General features: G+C 37.0%; 2 protein-coding genes across 5 annotated transcripts; one reads left to right on the top strand and one right to left on the bottom strand.

The window, feature by feature from the left end:
• Window positions 1-71: 71 nt before the first annotated feature.
• Window positions 72-9704, bottom strand: ube2q2 (ubiquitin-conjugating enzyme E2Q family member 2). 4 transcript variants are annotated; one of them, XM_056739821.1, is made up of 13 exons: window positions 9428-9704; window positions 5696-5800; window positions 5280-5402; window positions 5111-5167; window positions 4830-4988; window positions 3802-3886; window positions 3609-3669; window positions 3420-3510; window positions 3255-3313; window positions 3033-3081; window positions 2853-2948; window positions 2661-2727; window positions 72-2579 (listed from the first exon to the last, which is right to left on the bottom strand). In XM_056739821.1, exons 1-13 carry the CDS (start codon window positions 9584-9586, stop codon window positions 2548-2550), a joined length of 1143 nt encoding a protein of 380 aa, XP_056595799.1. In that variant the 5' UTR covers window positions 9587-9704; the 3' UTR covers window positions 72-2547. The 4 variants fall into 4 exon arrangements, with proteins under 4 accessions (XP_056595799.1, XP_056595801.1, XP_056595800.1 ...); XM_056739823.1 differs by having other exon boundaries at window positions 4845-4988; XM_056739822.1 differs by having other exon boundaries at window positions 4830-4985; window positions 9428-9703.
• Window positions 5830-18652, top strand: il17rel (interleukin 17 receptor E-like). Its single transcript, XM_056739820.1, has 19 exons — window positions 5830-8865; window positions 10234-10443; window positions 11423-11450; window positions 11539-11679; window positions 12079-12185; window positions 12285-12399; window positions 13011-13055; window positions 13150-13292; window positions 13385-13456; window positions 13545-13599; window positions 13882-14042; window positions 14144-14188; window positions 14664-14721; window positions 14845-14993; window positions 15349-15414; window positions 15619-15676; window positions 15806-15928; window positions 16308-16347; window positions 18387-18652. Exons 2-19 carry the CDS (start codon window positions 10258-10260, stop codon window positions 18415-18417), a joined length of 1623 nt encoding a protein of 540 aa, XP_056595798.1. The 5' UTR covers window positions 5830-8865; window positions 10234-10257; the 3' UTR covers window positions 18418-18652.
• Window positions 18653-21445: the final 2793 nt, after the last annotated feature.

The raw sequence follows: 21445 nt of genomic DNA, 5'->3' as shown, positions 1-21445 counted from the left end.
ATGGGCAAGCTATGGTTCCGATGGAATTGGTGAAATGACATTTTACAAATACATCACGCAGAACAACCAACAAGGTTCCTCATAAAATTCTTTATTTATAAACTTGATGCAAGTTTACAAATACACTGTACATGGTCAAAATTCTCATCATGAAAAAACCTCAAATAAAAAACCCAGAAAGCATGCGGACTGTGTGAGCGTAGGGAACCATTCCATTCTTAGAGTGCACAAAATTCTGTTGTTGGTTATGTGAGGTTCGCGTTCACAGAAAAAAAATACAGAATATGTACTGTTCAGACATGGAAACAGACTAAAGACTATCAGTCACAGAAACCTTGGTCAATGCAGACAACACTGTCAATCACTTTTAGAGAATGCAGCTGTTTTTTCGGAGATGATAAATCTTGTATAAAAGTGTAATATTTAAAGGAACATCAGTTGGAAGGGTCTTCTAAATTCTCATTGATGAAACTGACCGAGCACAAAACCAGACAGTAGAATTAATTTTCAAAACAGACAAAGTTATTTAAAATATTCTGTCACAACTCTTGAATTACATTAATGTGTGATTGTAGTACAAGATTACATTTGCATCCATGTTAAGGATAAAAGCAACGTATGCAAGAGATGGTCTGTTATGTGATGCTGGACACTCGGGAAGGATAAGAATGAAAACTCAGGACCCTCTTAAACTGCAGATCAAAGAGGAACAGTCACAACATTATGTGCAAATGCTGAGTTCAAATTATTTACAACTGCAAAGGTTTATAAATCTGAGAGGGTTCGCTTGAACTAAAAAAATAAGGAACATTTGGATTTCTTTTATATTTTTGAGCCACAGCTGTCAAATTACCATAGGCATTAAACACTTATCAATATGGAATAACAAGGTCCTTTATTAAATACTAAAGTTATACTGGCCAGAGGAAGCTGGTAAAAATACTACTGCTTTGTTTAATGAAACCAAAAGAGGTTCTTAACAAACGCATCAAAGAAAGAACAGAATGGATTTCAATGAAAACTGAGAGAAACCTTCAGATACACCAGCCTTTGAGAATTCATTTGTTTTAATTTTTACGCTTCAACACAGTTGTACGGGGACAGAGCAATATGAACTTCAATGTGCACTTTGAAGCACTGACCATTAAGACTATGCAAGAAATAAATCTGAGAGGTATAAAACAACGTCTTATCATGAGAATTGTCCACAGATCATGGAAAGTAACAGTGCTCTTGTAGTGTTGTGCTATGAGAACAGGATTACTTGCAAAATTTAATCCATCTATGCTCACAACGAAACTAATGGTACTCAAATTGAAGTACTGCTGAAACAAAGAGGTTCATTAATGTAAACCTCAAATGCATGTAATCTGTAATGGAGCAGAAATTGAATACCTTTCAAAACAGCAAAGATTATGACAGTTTGGTGGGAAAAAACGTCTGTTCATTTCACGTATATAAATACAATTTTTAAGATATTACCCTAGTATTGAGCAATTTTTTGAGGAACGACAACCCCCCCCCCCCCCCGCCCCCATTTTGAGACTCAAAAGTCTCACGTGAAAACAACTCTGATTACTCCCCCACTTCACATTAACACCACATTTAAGACGCCTCATATCCATTTACAAGTATACAAGTAAAGCTCTGTTGAATTGTAGAGCTATGGCATGTTCTGCTTCACCCTTTCAAAGCAAGAGTTTGTCCATTATTGGTCAGATCAGTCACATGCTAAAAGCGATCGATAAGGAAATCGAGTGGAATTCATCCTTTGTGGAAAACACGAGCTTCGGAGCTGAAGTCATACAACCGCCCCTTTTTTCTCGCGGTTAACATTAGGGTTGCTAAACAAGCTTGAGCATAGAATTGTGGCAAGTAACAATCCATCAGCATTAAATGTACCAGTACATGTTAACTCAGAATTCATGAGCAAAGTCAAATACATGAGCAGTGGCACATTGTCTTCACATTGCGTCCAATTCCTGTTTTAAGTTCAGCAAACGACCACTCGAAGTCAAAATGGCAGGGCCATAAGAACGTCCTTTAAAAGCCAACATAGAGGATCAGATCCAGCATCATTGTTGAGCACATCCGTCTATGTGTTAATCCAGAACAGCGCCGTTCTCCAGACAGAGAAGTCAGGAGGGGCAAGGAAGCAACAAAGAAAAAGCACACCTTTAAGATTTCAAAATTCCGTGTTAGATGGAGCCTGTTAGTACCAGGGCTCTGAACGTCCTGTCAGTGTATGAGAAAATAATTGAGAGATGAAAGAGACCATGAGGAACAGAGAAAGATCCAGATGCCATGCATCGAAGTGCGATACAGGCATGGGATCTGGTCAAAAAAGTCCAGCCGCGCAGAAGATAAAAGGATGACGCATATTTCCGAGCATTCCAGAGCGCAAGAGGCCAAACGCTTTCCCTACCGATGGTTTCCACTTGGATGAGAGCGCATCATACTCAAAAAGGTGAATGACATTAGTAAAATAAAGCAACGTTTTGACCAGATATCCCATGTTTGCAGTGTGCATGAGGATCAATGCTTCTTCTAGCCATCTTCTTTAGGAGGTGTGTACCAGCCTTAAAAAAAAAACAGCACAAAAAGGTCAGTTCCCTATTTCCACCACGTATACCTCAGGGCAGTGAGGGTTTTTTACTTACCATTCTTTTCGTGAATCTGAACCAATGATTTGTATGACTGTTGTGCTCTGGCAAGATTGTATTGATTCTGTAAAGAAACAAATGGAAAGGTCAACACTCCTTCAAAGTCCTTCAAAGGTTCCTGCAGGCAAACAATCCACAAAGATAATGGTGCAATATTGAACTTGACAAGGACAAAAAGGCTGTGCAAACCTTATTTGCTCCAAACTGCACTCTGGCTTTCCCTTTGACTAAGGTGGCGTTGATTTGCATGATGACTGACTCTATTGAGTAGGCACTGCTCCAGCCCTATGATCACAAGACAAGAACTTCAAATCCGATCAATGTGTGCACACTAAAACATAAGCGATGTTCAACTGCTGAAATTAATACCTGTTTTGTAAGTAGCTCCATACATAAGGCTCCTCCTCCAAGAACATAGCTAGAAGACAAATAAATATCATGAGAATCTTGATTTTCTTTTTTAATTATGATACATAAACAGGAACATGTATCGTGAATGTAGGCGGGTGATTTTGATCTCACAGACTTAGAATTCAAAACACAGACAGCTGAACAAAACAGGTTAGTTCACGGAAGAGAAAAAACGCTCACCCTCCAGACAGGACAGGAGACACAACCCGTACAAAGGGAGGATCAAAAGGAAAATTATCCTGCATTCAAAAAGACAGAAATTCAGCAGCAGTTTTGCATAATCTTTACACTCAATTAAAACACCTTTAATCTGGATTTGATAAAACATGAAAACCAACCACTAACTTTATAAGAGAAATTGAGCAGAATGTAGTCCATGCCTTCTTTTTCCTTCAAAACCTGCAAGTCGCTATGCAACGGACTGTCTGGGTCGACCCTTAAAAAATAAAACAGAGGAATGTTGAATACTCCGATCGAATCACACAACATTAAAAGCAAACATTATTAGACAACATGTTACACAACTGTACTTACGTCCTTAACTTGACATGCCACTCATACAGGCTATCATTGACTAACTCCACTGAATAGATACCTTGAACCGACAGAATGAAATGTTAAACACACCGATCACAGATCTATGACAGTCCTCTTACTGGAATGAGACAAAGCCAATGGAAAAATCAAAGGGGTGAGGTCTTGGTAATGCATAATATAGTGAACTTACCTGTCTTATAACTCTGCGATCTATAGATCTCCCTGAGTTCCTTCATGAGACGGTCAGAGGCCTGAACTGAACCAGAAACAGCACCCTAAGAGACCACCAACAGGGCATGTTTTAGGATTTAAACATAACAATAGCAATAATATTTCAAGGTTTCAAATATTTCCTCTGTATGGAATGGAACTAAAAGTAGAGGCGCATAAAAATTTAAGAGACCTTTCATTTTTCAGTTTTTCTGAAGTACTATTTAGGTATGCGTTTAGGTAAAAGGATCAATTTTGTATTTCGCCAGCAGAAATGATTCTCAAATACTCAGTTCTCAAAGTTCATTTTTCTTTGTAGGAAATACCAACAGTAATATGTGTTCATATGTTTGGGAAAATTTAAAAACAATTTTTTTATGTGATAACCTTGATTTTTATCACAGTGTTCATGAGTCTTGTCTTTTCTGTTGGAGGACTTAGTCACTCCTGAGGTTTGATATTGTTGAAATTCAACAGACTGGAATGACCACAATAGATCTAGAAATGCTGATTAAATGAAAATTTGGAATGGTCTCTTAATTTTTCCACGGCTGTATATACAAAAACAACATCTAAGTAGTAAATCTGTACAGACTTCATTCACATTTATTGTCTAATAACTGAACAAAAATGTCTGGAGGAATGTCAAAGAACAAACAGTACAGCAATGATATCGATTTAAGTTTCTCAAACCTTATGTCAGTCATGACTGAAAGAAAAGACTTGCTGTCAAATGTTAATTCAGGAACCACATGACAGATGTATTCCATTCATTCAGTAAAACATTCGTCCAAGCTATTCAAGGCTCATAAATCTGAGTAATTTATTAAAAGAGCTCGGCTCATTCATTCGGCATAGTAGGATACACAGATAGAAGCATACAATTGTTTCTCACAAAGCTACATTCATCATGTTCCAAAGAATTATGTCAAAGCTGAGCTGAAAACTGCTTCTCTAAGACAAAAAAAAGAACCACCCCACCCAAAAGATGTAGAAAAGGTACCTTACCGAATGGACACTTACGTTCAAGTGGTCCTGCCTCTGATTCTTACGGATCTTCTCCAAAATGGCCAAATTCTCTTTCTCAATGCCATCATCCTCTGACTTTTTGCCATCGACCGGTTCCTCCTCTTTCATCTCATAGTGGTCGAGATCTTCAATATCCTGCTGCCCCAGGAACAACCAAAAGAAAAGTGTTGGGTGTCAGTTAGGTCTCAAGAGTCTTTCCATCACAGAAGGACAAAAAAAGAATGATTGAGAACCCAATAAAATGCCCTGAAGTTGAATACCTCTGGCATTTCCTCCTCCTCTTCTTCCTCTGAGGTCACTTCATCTGTTGTTCCATGCTGGAGGGGAAAGGGAACAACAGAACATATGCGTCAAGTTTCATATCTTAAAGTCTTTAAATCTAAAAGTGAGTGTATTAGGACTGCATACGTCTGCATTGATTTGTCTCACCTTCCTGTCTTGACTGATGGGTCCAGCAGGAAGTGGTTGGTCCAGCATCTCCACATCAGGATGCTGGGGCAAGTTATAGAGTCGGCATAAATCACAGATCAGCCTTTTCAGCTGCTGCAGGAGCTGCATAAAAAAAGTGATAATTCTTAGTATTAAGACTTCATATGATCTGGTTACAAGCAGCCAGGCAAGAAAGATCATTGTTCACAACCCTTTTAAGTGCAGATGATGCAACAGAATAGTGGTTTTCAACTACTTCTGAATGTGGTTTAAGTGATCTGATTCCAAATCATTTCTCATCCCATTTATACCTGGATTTTTGGGATCAGATCCCCTCAAAAGCAATCAGCATATGCAAGCCTGGTCATGATCCAAGAATTAAGGTTCAATTCACAAAGGAGGAAACGTATTCTTACCAAAGTATTGCCTTTTCTAACATCATCTAGTCGTTCAAGGACTTCCGCCAGACTTGGGTCATCGGAGTCAACAAACCATATCGGTGAGGTGGAAGGGTAAGACTCCTACGAAAGTGAAGAGGCACAACATCAGCATCTCTATAATTGTATTATTACACTTTGTCCTTTAGCAAGGTTATTCAAGTCTGAGGTGATCCATTGAGCCAGCTGCATGACAAACAGCCGTGAAACTGGCAAAAAGCAATGAATCAAACTCGGTTGATGTACAAGCTGAATTTTAAAGAGTTATGAGTGAACAACCAGAAGACACCACAGTAGGCCTGTCACGATTGGTCGATATAATCAACTGCGTCGTCATTGATATTTGGTTGACATCAATATTTTTGATCGACTGTTTGTTTTATATTATTTTACCTTCTAAATTTTGGAGGAAATTCCAGTCTTCGTCCGTCACACCTAAGGACCGCGCCAGACCACACATTTACAGTCATGACTGGATATTCTGCTGAACCATCAAGTCTGTTGATCTATTTACTGATATATATGGTCAAGTTTGGAGTTATATTCCCGTTTTGTCAAACGCAAGGCAACCAAAATGTTCACATTTCCTTGTTACTTCAAAGTTTTGCACTTTTTTTTTTATGAATGCAAAATAGGTTCAATATTTTGGTAATGAGACTAAGTGTGAAGAGTTGTGATTATTATTTGTAAATTTTTCCAGAAGTAAGAAACTATTTATCTTGATATTAATGCATAAGTCAAGAGCACCACCACAGAAACGGCGTTGTACAGCTGCCTCTAAAATGCAGTTTTAATGTTGAAAATTACTTTTATAAAAATCTTCAACACAAAAATATAAAGCATTAAATTTAACCCGATAAAAAAGCAGGCCGGTAATAAAGTGAAAGTTATGTATAGGGTTTATATGGCACACTTTAAGAATGAGAGCTCTGTCCGGAGTGATAAAAGCCCTGCACTACACAAGGAGACTAGTTAACTTTACCCTGAAGAAAACAGAAACTTAGTAAGTGAAGCAAGTTTTTCCTTGTTTATGATCAGCATATCTCTGAACTTTTTATGTGTATGTGTCGCGATCACTTTCCGGAGGCGGCACATTTCCATACCTAAAGCCTGTATTTTCTTCCTAAGAACTTCAGATAAGGTCATTACGTGGATTTTTTTTTAAATACGCTGTGATTCCTTAGTTAGGCTTCCTGAGTTGATTTTATTTATTGATGCAAATGCAATGCAAAGATAAACAAGACAGACACGGACCATGAAACAACAAAGAAAACAATATTTATATGCGGTGGTGATCAGCAGGATTAGTCATTCTTCTTCAGATGACAGTCACGTAATAAACAGGACAACAAGCACTACAATGGCTCCACCTTTGATTTTAGGATCAATTAATAGAGGTATCAAGCCTGTTTACTTTATTTATTATCAACATTATAAACAATAAAGGCAGATATTCTTGTCAGATCTGGGTTTTGTTACCGGGAGTTAGAGAACAGCAGCATGTTTTCTCAGCTGTCTACTTGTTGAACAGACTTTCCCAAAATAAAATAGACCGATATGCTTGTTTATATCAAAAATATGTAAAACTAAATAAACAAGATAACCATATACCCCAGACTGTCAATATACATTGCGTTTTGTATGTTTGGATTTTGTATGATTTCGCGTTGCGCTGGTTTAAATGCACTTTTATGTACTTTTTCTATTTTTCCAAAGTTGCTAATCTTTTTAACATAAAAAACCTATATGCAAGACAGAGTATTAGTGCGTTATGAATATTTAATGATAATTATAATCTTGATTTGAAATTGTGACAAATTACGTATCTATAAACTTAAATGAAATAAAGGAATATTCGTTTTTAATGAGCTCAAATATGAAATTATTGAAAAATGCCCATCCCTAATAAACATGATGATCATATGCCAACTCGAGTGTCCATGTATGTTCTCTACATTAGGCCGGTCTGCTTTATAAACGGGTCTTCGTTCGCTTTGAATGAGCTTATAATGGTTTTTGTTTGGTACCCTTATACTCAGGCTTACTCCAATTTTTTCGATAAAGAAACTCAGGATATAACGTAGGATTGTTGTGAATATAACTTATAAGTAATAGGCCTATGTCGACAACTGAAAATGCCATATTTTAGCCTAATATCCAGTGAGTTTTGTTGCATTTTTGCAATTGTTTTGCAGTTCCAGCATGCACAAATATACTGGTTAATTATATTTCATTTAGACGCCGCTGGTGTTCCATTGTTATTTGCATTGAGGCTTTGTTTATTTGCACTAAACAGCCCAGTTATCTTTTATTTATTGTCTTTTGAAAACTTATATTAAGCTTAATATGGCTATTGCATCCTTTTTAAAAATAAAAATCCTCATTGCTGCTTGTCGTTCATCATTTATCAAAAAAAAACAAAAAAAGAGTATAGATTTTTCTCTAAAACTGCTATCTTGTACTTTAAAGGTCAAATTGTGACTTCCGGTGAAACATTAATCGTTTAGATTAATTGATTAATTAGTCGATATAAAAATAGTCGTTAGTGGCAGCAGATCTGTAAATATGTGTGTTAGAGTTGATGATGCTCCTGTGGTTCAGTGCGGTGGCGTAACAAAGATTGAACATTATGTTCTCATCATCTTGCTAGAAATCTCCTCCTATCTTTATGTCCACACGTCGGGAGCGTTTCTCAAGCAAAATTGTGGCGATGCGAGTCACTAAAGCTCGTCAACGACATACAGCAAAACAGTGCTAAGCAAACTAACTGACCTGACTCCAAAACATGAGCTAGTCAACTGCACCATTGGAAAGTGACCATCTTAAAAATCGATTATTAATGTCTCATCACATCCATACACTCCAAAAGCTAAAACTATGCTCACGTTGTCTTTTAATTAACAAGCAAACAACTTTAAACATAAACTTCGAAAATGTGCTAATATTGCTAACATCTGTATTAAACCGTTTGCAATGTAAACTTAAAATCCACCTGAAATCACCAACAGAAACATTTCTTACACATTGAAGTAGCAATAAACGCACAACAGTTAATCGTTTTAAATCTACGCATTTCATAGGCCTCGTGACTTGGAAAAACTTTAGCAAACCAGCTAATCGCCGCTACGTCTGCTAGCCCTGATACATTAGTACGTCTACACAACAATATAAAATTTCTCTCTCTAATAAGTCCACATAAGGATGTCCCAAGTCAGTCCGGCAACATAATTCACATCTTATCCGCTTACGTTAAATGTTTCTCAACTGGCTAAAGTATCAGCACCGCAAAACTAGCACTCATGCTACTTTCTTGCTAACTTTTATATAAAATAACGATTCCCTAACAACGCTCAACACAACAGTTCCTTGCCATTTTTATTGTGTTATGTCTTTTAGGATACGTGCACACAAGTCATTATGTTGGCTAGCTGGTTTTCGTAGCCAACAAAGTTAAAAACGAGAGCTAACGCAGGCAACTTTGTTAGCGCAGCAAGCTAACGTAGCTAAATGCTACGAGTGTTGATACTTAGCATATTTTGATTTTGTCATCTTATTTACGCAGATAATCGGAATTGAAGTCCCTCCGTGTCTTTATTTGTGCTACAAATGCTTTACTGAAGCTCGTTTCGAAGCTTCAAACGGATTGCGGTGGGTGTTATTTCACTCGGCCATTTCTTGATCGTCTGCTACACAAGGGCTGCCGAATCTTACCGTGATATTGCAGTGAATAATAAGTAGCTTTTCTCCCGTCACATTAAATTGGCAGCTCAGTTCATCGGGCTTCCAGTCTATTATTCGGAATCGTTCATGGTTTGGGTCAAAGATAGACTCCAGGAACTTTAGTTCGGCCTTTAGCCCCGACACCGACATCTTCCACTCATCTCATCAGCAGCCAGGCCGCGGGGGGAAGGGACTCACGGACTACTGCGAGCGCGCAGCTGATCCCAGCGTGTGTGTATGTGTGGAGCTGAGGCTGGATGAGAGAAACAACAAAGAGGGGGTGGGGAGAGGCGCACTGGAGGCAGGGGGAAAGAAAAAACAACGCCCGCGAAGAATAATGCGAGAGGGACCAGGGAGTGCAAAAGACCGTCTTTACTCGCATGCATGCTTTTTATAATACCAAAGAGCAACCAGAATAGACATTATGTTATTATTCATATTGCTTGCCATTAAATGTTTAATTATTTTGCATTTTTGTTCGATTATACATTTACATAGTGGGATTGATGTGTTAAATGAACTATAAGGAGAAAGTTCAATGATGTTTCATATGAATAGGACAATTCTAGTTAATTCTACACTGTGAGTGAAATATTGTTATTTGTATCCATCTAGTGGCGATTTCATTCACTATTCTGCAGCTCTTTTTAAATTGATTCATAAGGTCCAGATCATGGTAAAAATAGCACTGTTAGTTATAGTGATACAACGACTGTTTGGTAATAACAATAGTGCCAGAGAGTTGTTTTTGGTGTTGATGGTTGAAGCTGCGCTACTGTTTCTCCTGTTTGAGATAGCGAGGGGCGGGACGTCTGTCAGTGATGTTCAAAGTGCTACAACCCAAGTCATTCACATCAAGTGAACAAGTTTTTACGGGAACCTCCGAGCACCAACACTGCCCAAGAATGAACTTCCTTCTCCTTCATCTTCTGATAATTCTCCTGAGTCACAGAGCCAACATGGAACGTATTGAGAGCAACCAAGACTGTACATGGCGTTGTTCTGAGGTATGAATCTGACACATTATATCTGTAAAATTGTATTAAGTATTTTTTTTTAATGTTTATGTATGTAGATAATCTATTGGGTTGTACGGATAATCAGATGCAGGTTTCGTAATAGCAGGTTTTCTAATATTAATAATAAAACAATTCAATTAAATATTCGGTTTAATTGTTATGTGTGTATTTTTCATTTATTCATTTGATCTAAGTGTTTAGTTCAAAAAATGATTTTTTTTTTTAAATGCACGAAGCGAATTATTTTAATCATTAAACATTAACCAGCATTGAGGCAAATAACGTTAACCAGCAGTGACGTCAGTAACACATCATTTGCATGCGTCAATGTGTTGTTTAATACACTAAAAGACCTTTTAAAATCTCAACAGATTATTTTAAAACTAGACATCATACACTTGCAGACTTTTTGAAAGTTTAAAGATGGAAACACACTAACTGATCAAAATCTGCAGAATGGCACAGACTTTCTGCAACAAGTCCAGACTGCATATGTGTGTATTTGTCTTGTAGTGTATTTTAAGAATCAACTTCCCGTCCTTATTAGTTGTTTGTACTACGTGTTGTATAGGGCAGGTTCAGGCAAATGTATAATATGATCTCATCTGTAACAGTGAAATCTTTAACATTACGTAATATTACAGTTCAGCTCCATCTCATTTTTCCAACCCAGGCAGACACTTACCTGGATTTTCAAAGTTAGTTTTTATGTTCTGGATACATTTAATTGGATATAAAAACGAGATTGACATCACGCACACACACACACACACACACACACAAACACTGAGTAACCAGGAACTACGAAGGTGCCAGGAGTGGGGAAAACCCTTAATAATACTATCATTATGCTATATTTCCTGTTAGAGAATAAAGGGTCTGGCACAGTGCATGGATGCAACAAAATCCACAATGACTCAGCTTTAATGCTATAAATAAATCAAATCATTTATATCTTTTATAACAGGGTCTTACGTGTAAACCTAGACCTTACTGTGAGTATCCATTCAACACTTTATACTCTCAATAATAATATTAATATGTGGCCATACTGTAGGATGTTATGTTTTCTGTATCTTTCAGACCTGCTTTCATTATCTCACTGCAAGAATCAGCCGGTTAGCAGTGCTGTATTTTATAATGTGATACTGTCTACTGTATTGGGATGTGAGGGGAGAACATGTTCACTGCAACTCAAAATCGCAACGTCAATGAATATAACTGGTTTGTATCATTCTTATAACACAAAACCATTAGAAACCACATGCAGAAATTAGGAAATAGTTAAAAGAAAAGACAAAGAAATGTGAAGTAATTATGTATGCATGATTGTCATAAATGACTCATAGCTCGTTTTCGGTCTCATAAATCAGTACACTTACCCGAATACTCAACTAACTCATTTGCACAATATTTCCATCCCATTAAAATATATTGTCAAAACAACATCTAACACATAGTCATCCTTGATATGAAGTTATTTATTAAGCTTGTTGTTAGATGAAAGTTCAAACATTACCTAAATCCAAAGTGTAATTAACACATTGTTGATTTAGATTGAAATATGTGCATCACTCTCCAGACGCAGTATTTCTGATTCAAATCTTGTCCTTTATTCTTCAGGTAACATCCGTGGAGTTTCAGTTTGTGTCGACTCTGCAGGAATGATGGGACACTGTCAGATTTATAACTTTGGCCATGCTGGTAGAGAAAACTTTGCAGGAAAACAGGTGCACATCTGATGCATTCATATGTTTTAAAAGTCTATCATTGCAGCTGAAGACCTCTATCTAAACTGTCTCTGAGTATGATTTGTTTGTTACTTACAGGCTGATGTGCAGTTCAAGTGTGTTCCAGTTAGACCCGGTCAGCATGTGTTTGTAACTCTCAAAACTGTTCCTAACTACTGTAAAGCCGTGAGGATGCAAAGATACTTCGTACCTGGTATGAGTGTGTATGTTTTTCTGTCCACCCTACTCATTACAGCCTTAAATGTGTGGTAAAAAATATGAATAGGCTCTTCAATCAAAAGAGTAAATGCAACAAGCCAAGTATACTTACATGATAAGTCATTATACTTGAAAAATGAAAACTCTGTCATCGTCCAATCACCTTTGAGTTGTTCCAACTCAGTGTACATTTCTGTGTTCTGATGAACACAGAGAAAGATATTTGGAAGAATGCTAATAACCAGTAGATTTTGCCCCCATTGACTGCCATAGTAGGAAAAAATACAATGGTTGTCAAAAGCTCCCCAGAACCAAAAAATTATAAAGTAAATTTTCCTACTATGGGAGTCAACGGGGGGCAAAATCCGTTTGGTTATAAACGAGTAAATGATTACAGAATTTAAATTTCGGGGTGAAGCATCCCTTTAAGTACGTTAAAAGCAGACTAAAAGTAAACTTTTATATTTTTAGTTTAAAAGAAGGTGAATAAACTTGAACTAGTACTTGAATAAATGAATATAAATCACTTTTTGTAAAGGTACACACGGTAAAGCCACATGTAACATTCATAACATTTAACATGTTGTCTTTTTCTTCAAACGCCAGAATGCAGCCATAAAGATATCAGAGACAAGCTCTCAGAGTGCATCAGTAAGTTTCTTCATTTTTATACTACAATACTCATGGAAATTCTTGCATGCGTTTAGATTGTCGGAATGTAATTCCAACACTGTTATCATTGCAGCTGGAAAGCTGAATTATACTGTGGATAAAGCCAAAAGAGAGTTAACAGTGAAAGTGTCTGATGCTCCTTTAAATACGGCTTATAACCTCAGGCTCTGTCATAAACGTAGCGTCATCTGTACAGGTGAAGGAACACACAGAACGGTAAGAACCCACAGTCCAGCGTTTCCTTGGAATTCTTCAAAAGACTTTGCCATTGTTTGGCTGAACCCTTTTCTGTTTCACACGTTTTTCAGGTAAAACCTCAAGATCTACAGAGGAGCATCACATTTCAGTACTCTAAGGCTCTACCTTGTTTGTGCATTGAGGTATAAAATGTTAATTTGGTGAAAGTTCTGAACATGCATTGCCTCTGGTGGAGATAAAACGGTGTACCACCGCTGTGATTTATTTCAGGGCTGGCCTGCCAGAGTAGATGCACGGCGAGTTCAAGCGTGTCCATTCAGAAACGGTACGTGTGGTTTCTATCTAATTATTTTAAATACATGATGTAAAAAGGTTTTGCAAGGTAATGTAAAAAATGTGATGTGGTAATATCTCATTTAGATACAGGCGTAGTCTGGACTCCCTTTGTTCAACAAAACCTGAATAAAACGATGTGGAATAAAAACACATCACGTCACATGTGACATATTTCTTTTTGATTTTAAATGATTATTGGGTGTCGTTCTACTTTTTTCTGTGAAATATTATGATGCACATAATACGTAATATTTTGAAATCCGTTTCACAGATTTGGAGGAGCTATGGTCTGGAATAACCTACGACCCCAACAAAGAGGAGTTGATATGGGAGCCTTTGTGTCCTATCAAAGTATCTGTTTCTCTATGCCACGCAGATGCAGAGAACCATTGCCGAGACCTCGGAGATATTATTCACTCAGAAGGACAAAAAGTCTGTTCCTCTCTGATTCGTTGTTCCTTGTTTTTACATGTATATTTACGCCTGTTTATTGTTATCAAACCTGTAATCATTTCCTACTCTTTTTACCTCAGGTGATATTCTCTTCTGTGGATCCGCACCCTATGCTTTGCACGAAGGTTGAGTGTTTCTTATTGCAGCCCCTCAAACATTTGCTTTTAACATCACTAGCTTGAAGGGACAGTGCACCAAAAATATCAAGTTTGGTTATCACATACTTACCATTTTCTTCTACCCATGTCGTGTTGCAAATGTATATTTATTCTGGGCCAGTATGACTATAATGCTTCTCGTGTGTCTTGATGAAACAAAACAAATTTTGTCCTTTTGAAGCTTGGTCACCATTCACTATCAATGTTTGTAAGAAGTGTAAACAACCTCCCCAACATAGTCTTTCTGTTGGAGGAACAATCATACCGGTTTGAAACAACAACACATGACAACCACATGAAAGAATGTAGTTCTTTCAATGCATAATTTGGGTGAACTGTTCCTTTCAGTAAATGACGGTTAAATGCAATATTGTAAATAATATGCTTTCCTATACTCGGAATGAACTGTTATCTTATTCATGGTGGTTTGGTGTATTTGCAGTTTACCACCGAAATGGGTACATGGATTAAATGTCCTTTCAACAAAGGGAATTTCTCAGGTACCCGCAGACTACACGTTCAGCAAACAGTCTGTTTACACAATACATGAAGTCTGCTTTGTTAACGGTTTCCAAAGTTTATCCTCCATTGATAAATGTCTTGATTTTGTTTCTTTTGACAAGTGTGGAGCGCAAAGCTGAAATCAAAACACGGTCAGCGTTGGGCGGAGATTGTATCGTGGGTGAAAGCTAACTTCTCTGTTTCCCTTTGTGAGACGAAGCCTTTCTCTCAGTGCAAACCGACAGAGAGAATCACAACACAAACCCTTGTGGTAAGACGTCTAAAACAGGATTGTCAACCTGTGAGATCATCTTTGATCGAATCGGGACAGCTGTCTAAATAATGACATTAACCCATTTTAGGTATTTTGTTCGGTATCCAAATCTTCTTCATTGTCACTCAACCATACACAAGTGCAATGGGTGAAAAACTTGGATCCTCCTTTTATCTTAATGTATATTGCCTGCAGGCTTCCATCAAATGCAATTCATTTTTCAAAGAAAGCCTCTTCACTTTTGTAGCGACTGACATGACTCACAAAAGAATCTGTTCAAAGGAAAATTAGACCATAAGTCAATCCTGTTTAAGCTTGTTTGATGTCATGGCACTTTTTATTTGTGTCCTAGGACAAAATGAGGCACACAACTTTCAACTTGTCCAGAGGTGCGTGCGAAATGTGCATTTGCATCCAGGTATGCCAACAAAATAGAGTTACAGAAAGAGTGTTTTGACAATCGTGTTTTTTCTCTTTGAATAATTGGCATGTTGATCGACAAATTGCGTTGATTGACGTTTTACTAGCTTTGCAATTTGTTTTTTCTTTTATCATATTTTAGCTAAACCTCACATATTCCATATGTTACTTAATCGGTCGTTTAAACACTTCCTCTTCAAAGGTGCAGAGAGTGGATGTTCAGTTTTCAGTTCCAGTCCTCCAGTGCGACTTGGAGTGTTGTGAGTAAATATTTAACAATGATAAAACTGCATCGTGAGATTTATCATCTCTGCATTACTACTCCGCATTACTACTGTTTATAACTGTTTATAATGATTATGCAATAAATGACGCGCATTTTGTCTCAGCAAATTGGTGCCGTGACCTGGAGAGAAGTTACTATGGAAAGGTCGAGAAGATCATAATTCCTGCTGTTGTTTTTCTGACGCTGCTCTTGGCAGGTGCTTTTATCACTAAAATGACAATAAAAGGTAAATTGACGCACATGTTGCCTTGGGCGACAAGGAAACATTTTGAAGTTGTTGTTGGTAACGAGGAGAAGAAACATTATGATGACATATGATTTGTATATAATAAAACCATAAATTCTTCTTTAGTTCCCCTTTTACTTTTGAAAATGATAATAACAAACAGTGAATGACAGATGGAAGTCATACACATAAAACAGATCCTATTATAGAATTGGTCAAACGAAAATGATAACTTCCAAGCTTACCTGTGTAAACCCTAGCATCAATTGGACATAAAATAGTCGTGATAAGGATGAAAGCTGATGTTTAGGTCTACAATGTTGGTGCCTTGATGTTATCTAATGCTTTATTTTATTAACATTTGATGCTTATTTTATAGATGGGAGTAAAAGAACATTGTGGAAGAAACTTAGCGAGCGGTAAGTAAACATGTTAGACGACAAGTTTTCATCCATCTACTTTTCGATCTGTGATTTTAATCAGTGGAAGTTGTGACTCACATGCCGCCCTATAGACAAGATCAGATAGGAGTCCCCTCGAAAATACCCTCTTTTCAAAGCTTGTTGTGAACTATTGACTTTTTCCTCAAAGTATTTGTTCAAAAAATTTTATTTTAAATAATTATTGTTCACTTTCATGCCATTTCAGATGTATATTACTTTCTTTCCTCTGTTGCAAATATGGGGCTACATGGCAAAGCTTGGAAAAGCAAATACAGTACATACATGCATCATTAAACTAGTTCATATGACTACTGGATTAATGTATGTCTGAACGCTACATTTTTTGAGAAAATTATTATTATTTAAAGATTATTTAGCGAACAATAGGAAACAAAAAGAAAGTTATCTGCGCGCCACCTTATTTGAATACATCACATTGATCTTTATATTTGCAATGTATCGGGAGCTAAATAACCTCAAAATATGAAATGTTTTCTCTCATAAATGTATCATTTAGCTTTTTTTTATTATTATTGTAATTTATTTTTAACAGTTTTTACAGAAAAATAAAACAGAAATTGTGCAAAATGTTTACAAAAACCTTTGCCCTACGCATATATAGCCTACATAGGACTACTAGTTTGATTTCTGGCTTGTGGTCCTTTCCTGATCTCGCCCCCCTTATTTCTCTTATTTTGTTTCCTGTCCTCTCTACAACTCTACTGTATAATTAAAAGCAGAAAGCACAAAAATATTTAAAAAAAGTATGGTATACAGAAAGTATACAAACGAAAGAAAAATTCAAAATCATGTCGCTTTATTATAATTTTTTACCTTATTTATAACAGATTTTATACAAATAGAAATTCTGCAAAATACAAAACCGTTTGCTTTACATATATACATAGGCCTACTGTATGAGTTCGAGTCCCGACTTGTGGATCTTTTCTGATCTCGCCCCTCTTATCCCTCCCACTGTTTCCTTCACTGAAAAAAATCTAACTTGCAAAATGTTCTCCCTACAAAGATAAGTAACTTGATCATAGAATTTTTAGTAAAAGGAGTCAAATAAATGTTTTGCATATACTGAACAAAATGAGCCTACACATGTTTCTAACAAAGATTATTTTGTTGACTGGACTTAGTTTCTCAAATTTTTGGCCCAAATGCGTGAGAAAGTTTGCCCAACTTTCACAGTGTTTTCAGAACAAGCAATATTGCAAGAGTTTGGAAGTTCCCAAAATGCATTGGAGCATGTTCAATTCTGTGTTTCTCCTTTGTATTTCTTTTAAGGATGAGTGTTTTGGTCTTCCTGGCTTAATTTATGCTTTAATATCGTTGCTACTGTTTGTTATCTGTTGAGATTAGAGTTCTTTTAATGAAAGATGGTTTTGGATCGTTACCATGGTTGAGATTTGTGCGTTCAATGTTGAGGTGTAAGTGCATGACAAATTGGCTAAGGTGATACATAAACACTCAACACAAACTGTTTAAACAGGATTTTAATAAAAGTTTGAGTCTGTTTGAGGAAGAAAACATAAACTACTGTAGTAAAATAAACTTTGGTTTATTTTAATATTTAACAGTACTTAAAGAATACTTGGAATATTTCATGATCACTCATTAAACATTTTTCATCCACACAACGTAAATGTATTAATTGCCTAAAGAGCAGTAATTGGTGTGACAATAGAAAAATAAGACAATCAGCATTACATCAACAAACACATTTAAGTTGGCTAAACAATGTATCATTACTTTGAAGAATTAAATAAAATATGATGAATCAACACAAAAGTCTTAGTTAAACAACGATTTATGTGCTTTTTAGAGCTTTGCCATTAAGTCTCATATGAAATAACAGGACAGTATTTTAATATAAAATTCTTTGTCTATGTTCTCCCGGAAGAAAGAAAGTGATATTCATCTTGTATGGCACAAGGGTGAGTAAATTAGAAAACGTTCATATTTAGGTTAATCCTTTAAATAACAAATCACTCTTTTTCTTTTGACAGAGACAGTGACACATGTCTATACAGCAAGTGAGGGGGTTGATTTTGGAACAGTTCTACAGCACACATCTGACAATATTATTAAGAAATACGCCTATGTATATTTAAAAAACATTAGTTATATTTGCATTAAATGTTTTAACTTGTCATTTATAAATAATGGATCTGGTTCTCAACGAAGACACAAAAACCCTGAATGCACTGTAAAACGCTTAATATAAAAGCGTCAGGGAAATGCATGAATGTAAATATAAACATTGATAACTTAACGTAAGTGTGAAGCAACTTATTTGTTTCCTGTCCCTGAACACCTGCATTTCCCGCTCGTGTTTCCTGCTTTGCACCATCACATTGTCTGTTGATGTTTTACCTTCACCGTTTGTACAGCAGGGGGCTGTGTCGCTCTAAAATGCTAGATTTGAATTTTTCATATTTCTCTCACGTAATTCTTGAAACTAGGTCACAAATGGGTGGTCAACTACAGACACTTTCCTTTAGCCAATGTAAAGTATGTCACAGAAACATCTGCATATATAACAGCCTGCACAGTGATAAAAGCTCTGGATGCAGAGATACTGTGGCATTCCTGAACGGTGCAGTCATGGGAGGGGCTGGATGAAATCATCTTTGGGGTTTTCTAATGAAAAATTCCTGAGGTATATAGTAAAGCCCAGACAATAGAGTTTCAAGTATATGGCACATACAGCAAAACAATGCGAGATTTTGGAGAGATACCACCATCCCCAGTGATAATCACGTGGTGTATTAAAGATCCCAGGGTTCACTGGGTTTAGCTAGATGTGTGTTGGTGCGGGGGTGTTTCCGACTAAGGTAAACACTGTAAAACAAACCCATGTGAAAATAGTTGGCCTCAATGACCTCATCTTTGCCTCTAGACTCCACCTGCTGCCTGTGCTTCTTCAGCTGGGAGCGAGGCATTCCAGTTTGATGCATTCCATACGTTCGGTCGCAATTCAGTGCCAAACTCTGCTCGACCTCACCGAATAAGCGCTTGGATTGTCATTAAAAATCTGTTCGGGACAAAATGATTCATTAAACATCTTTGCACGATCAGAGCTGTCATATTTTGCTGCGTTCTCTTAGTGTTACGACCGCTATTGACTTTATTGGTTTGGGTGAACTGTCATCAGCCCTGACCACTGACCTTTCAGAGTGGTCATCAAAGGCTAACAGCATCTGTTGCTATTCACACCCTCAGGTCTCAATGCAAAGATTATCTTAAAAGAGACAGAGATAATGTTAAAGAAGCTTAATCTTATTATGAACACACACATTGGGGATTAAAGCCATGTGCACAATGTGCCATTTCAAAAAGTCCTTTTAGATGAGTGTTTTCATTTATTCACCGTTTTGTCATTTCAAACCTGTGTGACTTTCTTCGGCAGAACACAAAAGAAGATATTTTGAAAAATGTTAATAACTATTGCACATTGGCAACAAAGCGCTAGTGTGACATAGACGTGTCAACTTAAGGTCAGATATTCTTGCTTCCATTCAAGCAAGATGAAGATGAGACGAGACGAAAAAATGATCACGCTAAAATAACATGGATCATCAAACTTTTGCAAGTGGATGTTTGATCCCCGCTGTGTTTGATTCAGAGTTAATCGGTTCAATGCTGCCATTTGCACATTTGGAACAGATGCTTTTTAGCTTCATCTAAACTGAAGAGTGACAGAATAATGTTTTGGTACACTGGGAAACAAGAGAGCAATGGTGAGTGAGGAACACAGCCCATAAATTTATGGTCCGGTGCCTCTAAGGACATCATAATGGTCCGTTGGGCACAAACCTCTATGGGGGAGGTAGTGGGGTCAGGCTTGCTATCAGCACCCTGACCATCTATAATGAATCTTGCATTGCCTGGAGACCGGCCAGCTCGCTAAAGCACAAACCAGTACACCAGGACCCTTGTCTAATGGTGATAACGGTCTACTGGCACTGGACGTGGAGTCCTTTTCGGACATGACTGTGTTCACAATGATATTGCCTGGCAGAGACACTCTGATAAAACAGGTGCGTAAAGTGGACGATGTCATCAAGTTTAACCTTTGGGTACCGTATGTTTACAATGGAAGCACTTGCGGGCCAGATTGTACACCCTTGTTGCTTGAATTGATTTTTATTTACATTTGGGTAACTTGCATAGATGTGCATGTATTTTAAAACCCCCTTTGAAGTCAATACCATTTGTCAAACGACGCCAAGCAAAACAGCACCTGTACATTTAGCTCACACAGAATGATAAGAATCGTTGAGAAGAGGCTTGTCTGAACATGGCAGCCTTTTACCAAAAACAATCATTCCTGGAAATGACATCTCAAAAGTTATTTCCTAGAAAGCGTAAGCTCAGAAAAAGTTCCCTGGGGATTTTTTTAATAAATGTTCTTGGTCGATGCAACTTAACAATATAATTTACAGTTTTGTTATTTTGTTACATGTTTAATAAAAAAAAAAAACTCCTGTGAGCCACATGTGAGAACAATATTAAGTGTGAAATAAGCTACTGTATATGTTATCAATTTTTATCATAAGCATAACAATGAGTACATCTACAGTCATTTTTTGTAGGACGAAATAAAGACAAAGTCATAGTTCTGGGCCAAAACAATCTGTCTTACGAGTCAGAATTCGCCCCGACCGCATAACTCACCCCAATGTTATCTGGCTTTTAGATTGGCTGTGATTTATGATCCAGCATATGTTAAACCCAATGTTAACCAATCCTTTAAAGCAAACCCTCCGTATCACATGCATAAATAGACGAGTAAATGATCAGTGATGAATGACTCCATAGCATATGGAAATAGATTTGATATAAATGTACTGCTCCACCCAATTCACTCTCACTTTCACTGATATTCATGAGTTCAACCCCCTATTGTCTGGCCGTTCTGAGAAGGGATGATGCTTGTGTTTAAATAGAGGACAATGGAAGACACCTGTTACCAGTCTATGGATGTAACATAGATGTTAGAGAAACATCAACTTTAACAATACTTTTATAAAGATGGATAAAACATATTTTTATGCATAGTGAA

The sequence above is a fragment of the Triplophysa dalaica genome, chromosome 24 (genome assembly GCF_015846415.1).
Source record: "Triplophysa dalaica isolate WHDGS20190420 chromosome 24, ASM1584641v1, whole genome shotgun sequence".
Taxonomy (NCBI): domain Eukaryota; kingdom Metazoa; phylum Chordata; class Actinopteri; order Cypriniformes; family Nemacheilidae; genus Triplophysa; species Triplophysa dalaica.
Note: the sequence above shows the minus strand (reverse complement) of the source record. Positions and strands in the feature narration are given on the sequence as shown.

What these genes read in the sequence shown, in the direction of transcription:
- ube2q2 (XM_056739821.1), bottom strand. Translation starts at nt 9,586, where the DNA reads ATGTCGGTGTCGGGGCTAAAGGCCGAACTAAAGTTCCTGGAGTCTATC. An exon ending in TTATTCACTGCAATATCACG is followed by an intron (nt 5,801 to 9,427) that starts GTAAGATTCGGC and finishes TCACTTTCGTAG; the next exon opens with GAGTCTTACCCTTCCACCTC. An exon ending in CCATCAGTCAAGACAGGAAG is followed by an intron (nt 5,168 to 5,279) that starts GTGAGACAAATC and finishes TTTCCCCTCCAG; the next exon opens with CATGGAACAACAGATGAAGT.
- il17rel (XM_056739820.1), top strand. Translation starts at nt 10,258, where the DNA reads ATGTTCAAAGTGCTACAACCCAAGTCATTCACATCAAGTGAACAAGTT. An exon ending in GTACATGGCGTTGTTCTGAG is followed by an intron (nt 10,444 to 11,422) that starts GTATGAATCTGA and finishes CTTTTATAACAG; the next exon opens with GGTCTTACGTGTAAACCTAG. An exon ending in AACGTCAATGAATATAACTG is followed by an intron (nt 11,680 to 12,078) that starts GTTTGTATCATT and finishes TTTATTCTTCAG; the next exon opens with GTAACATCCGTGGAGTTTCA.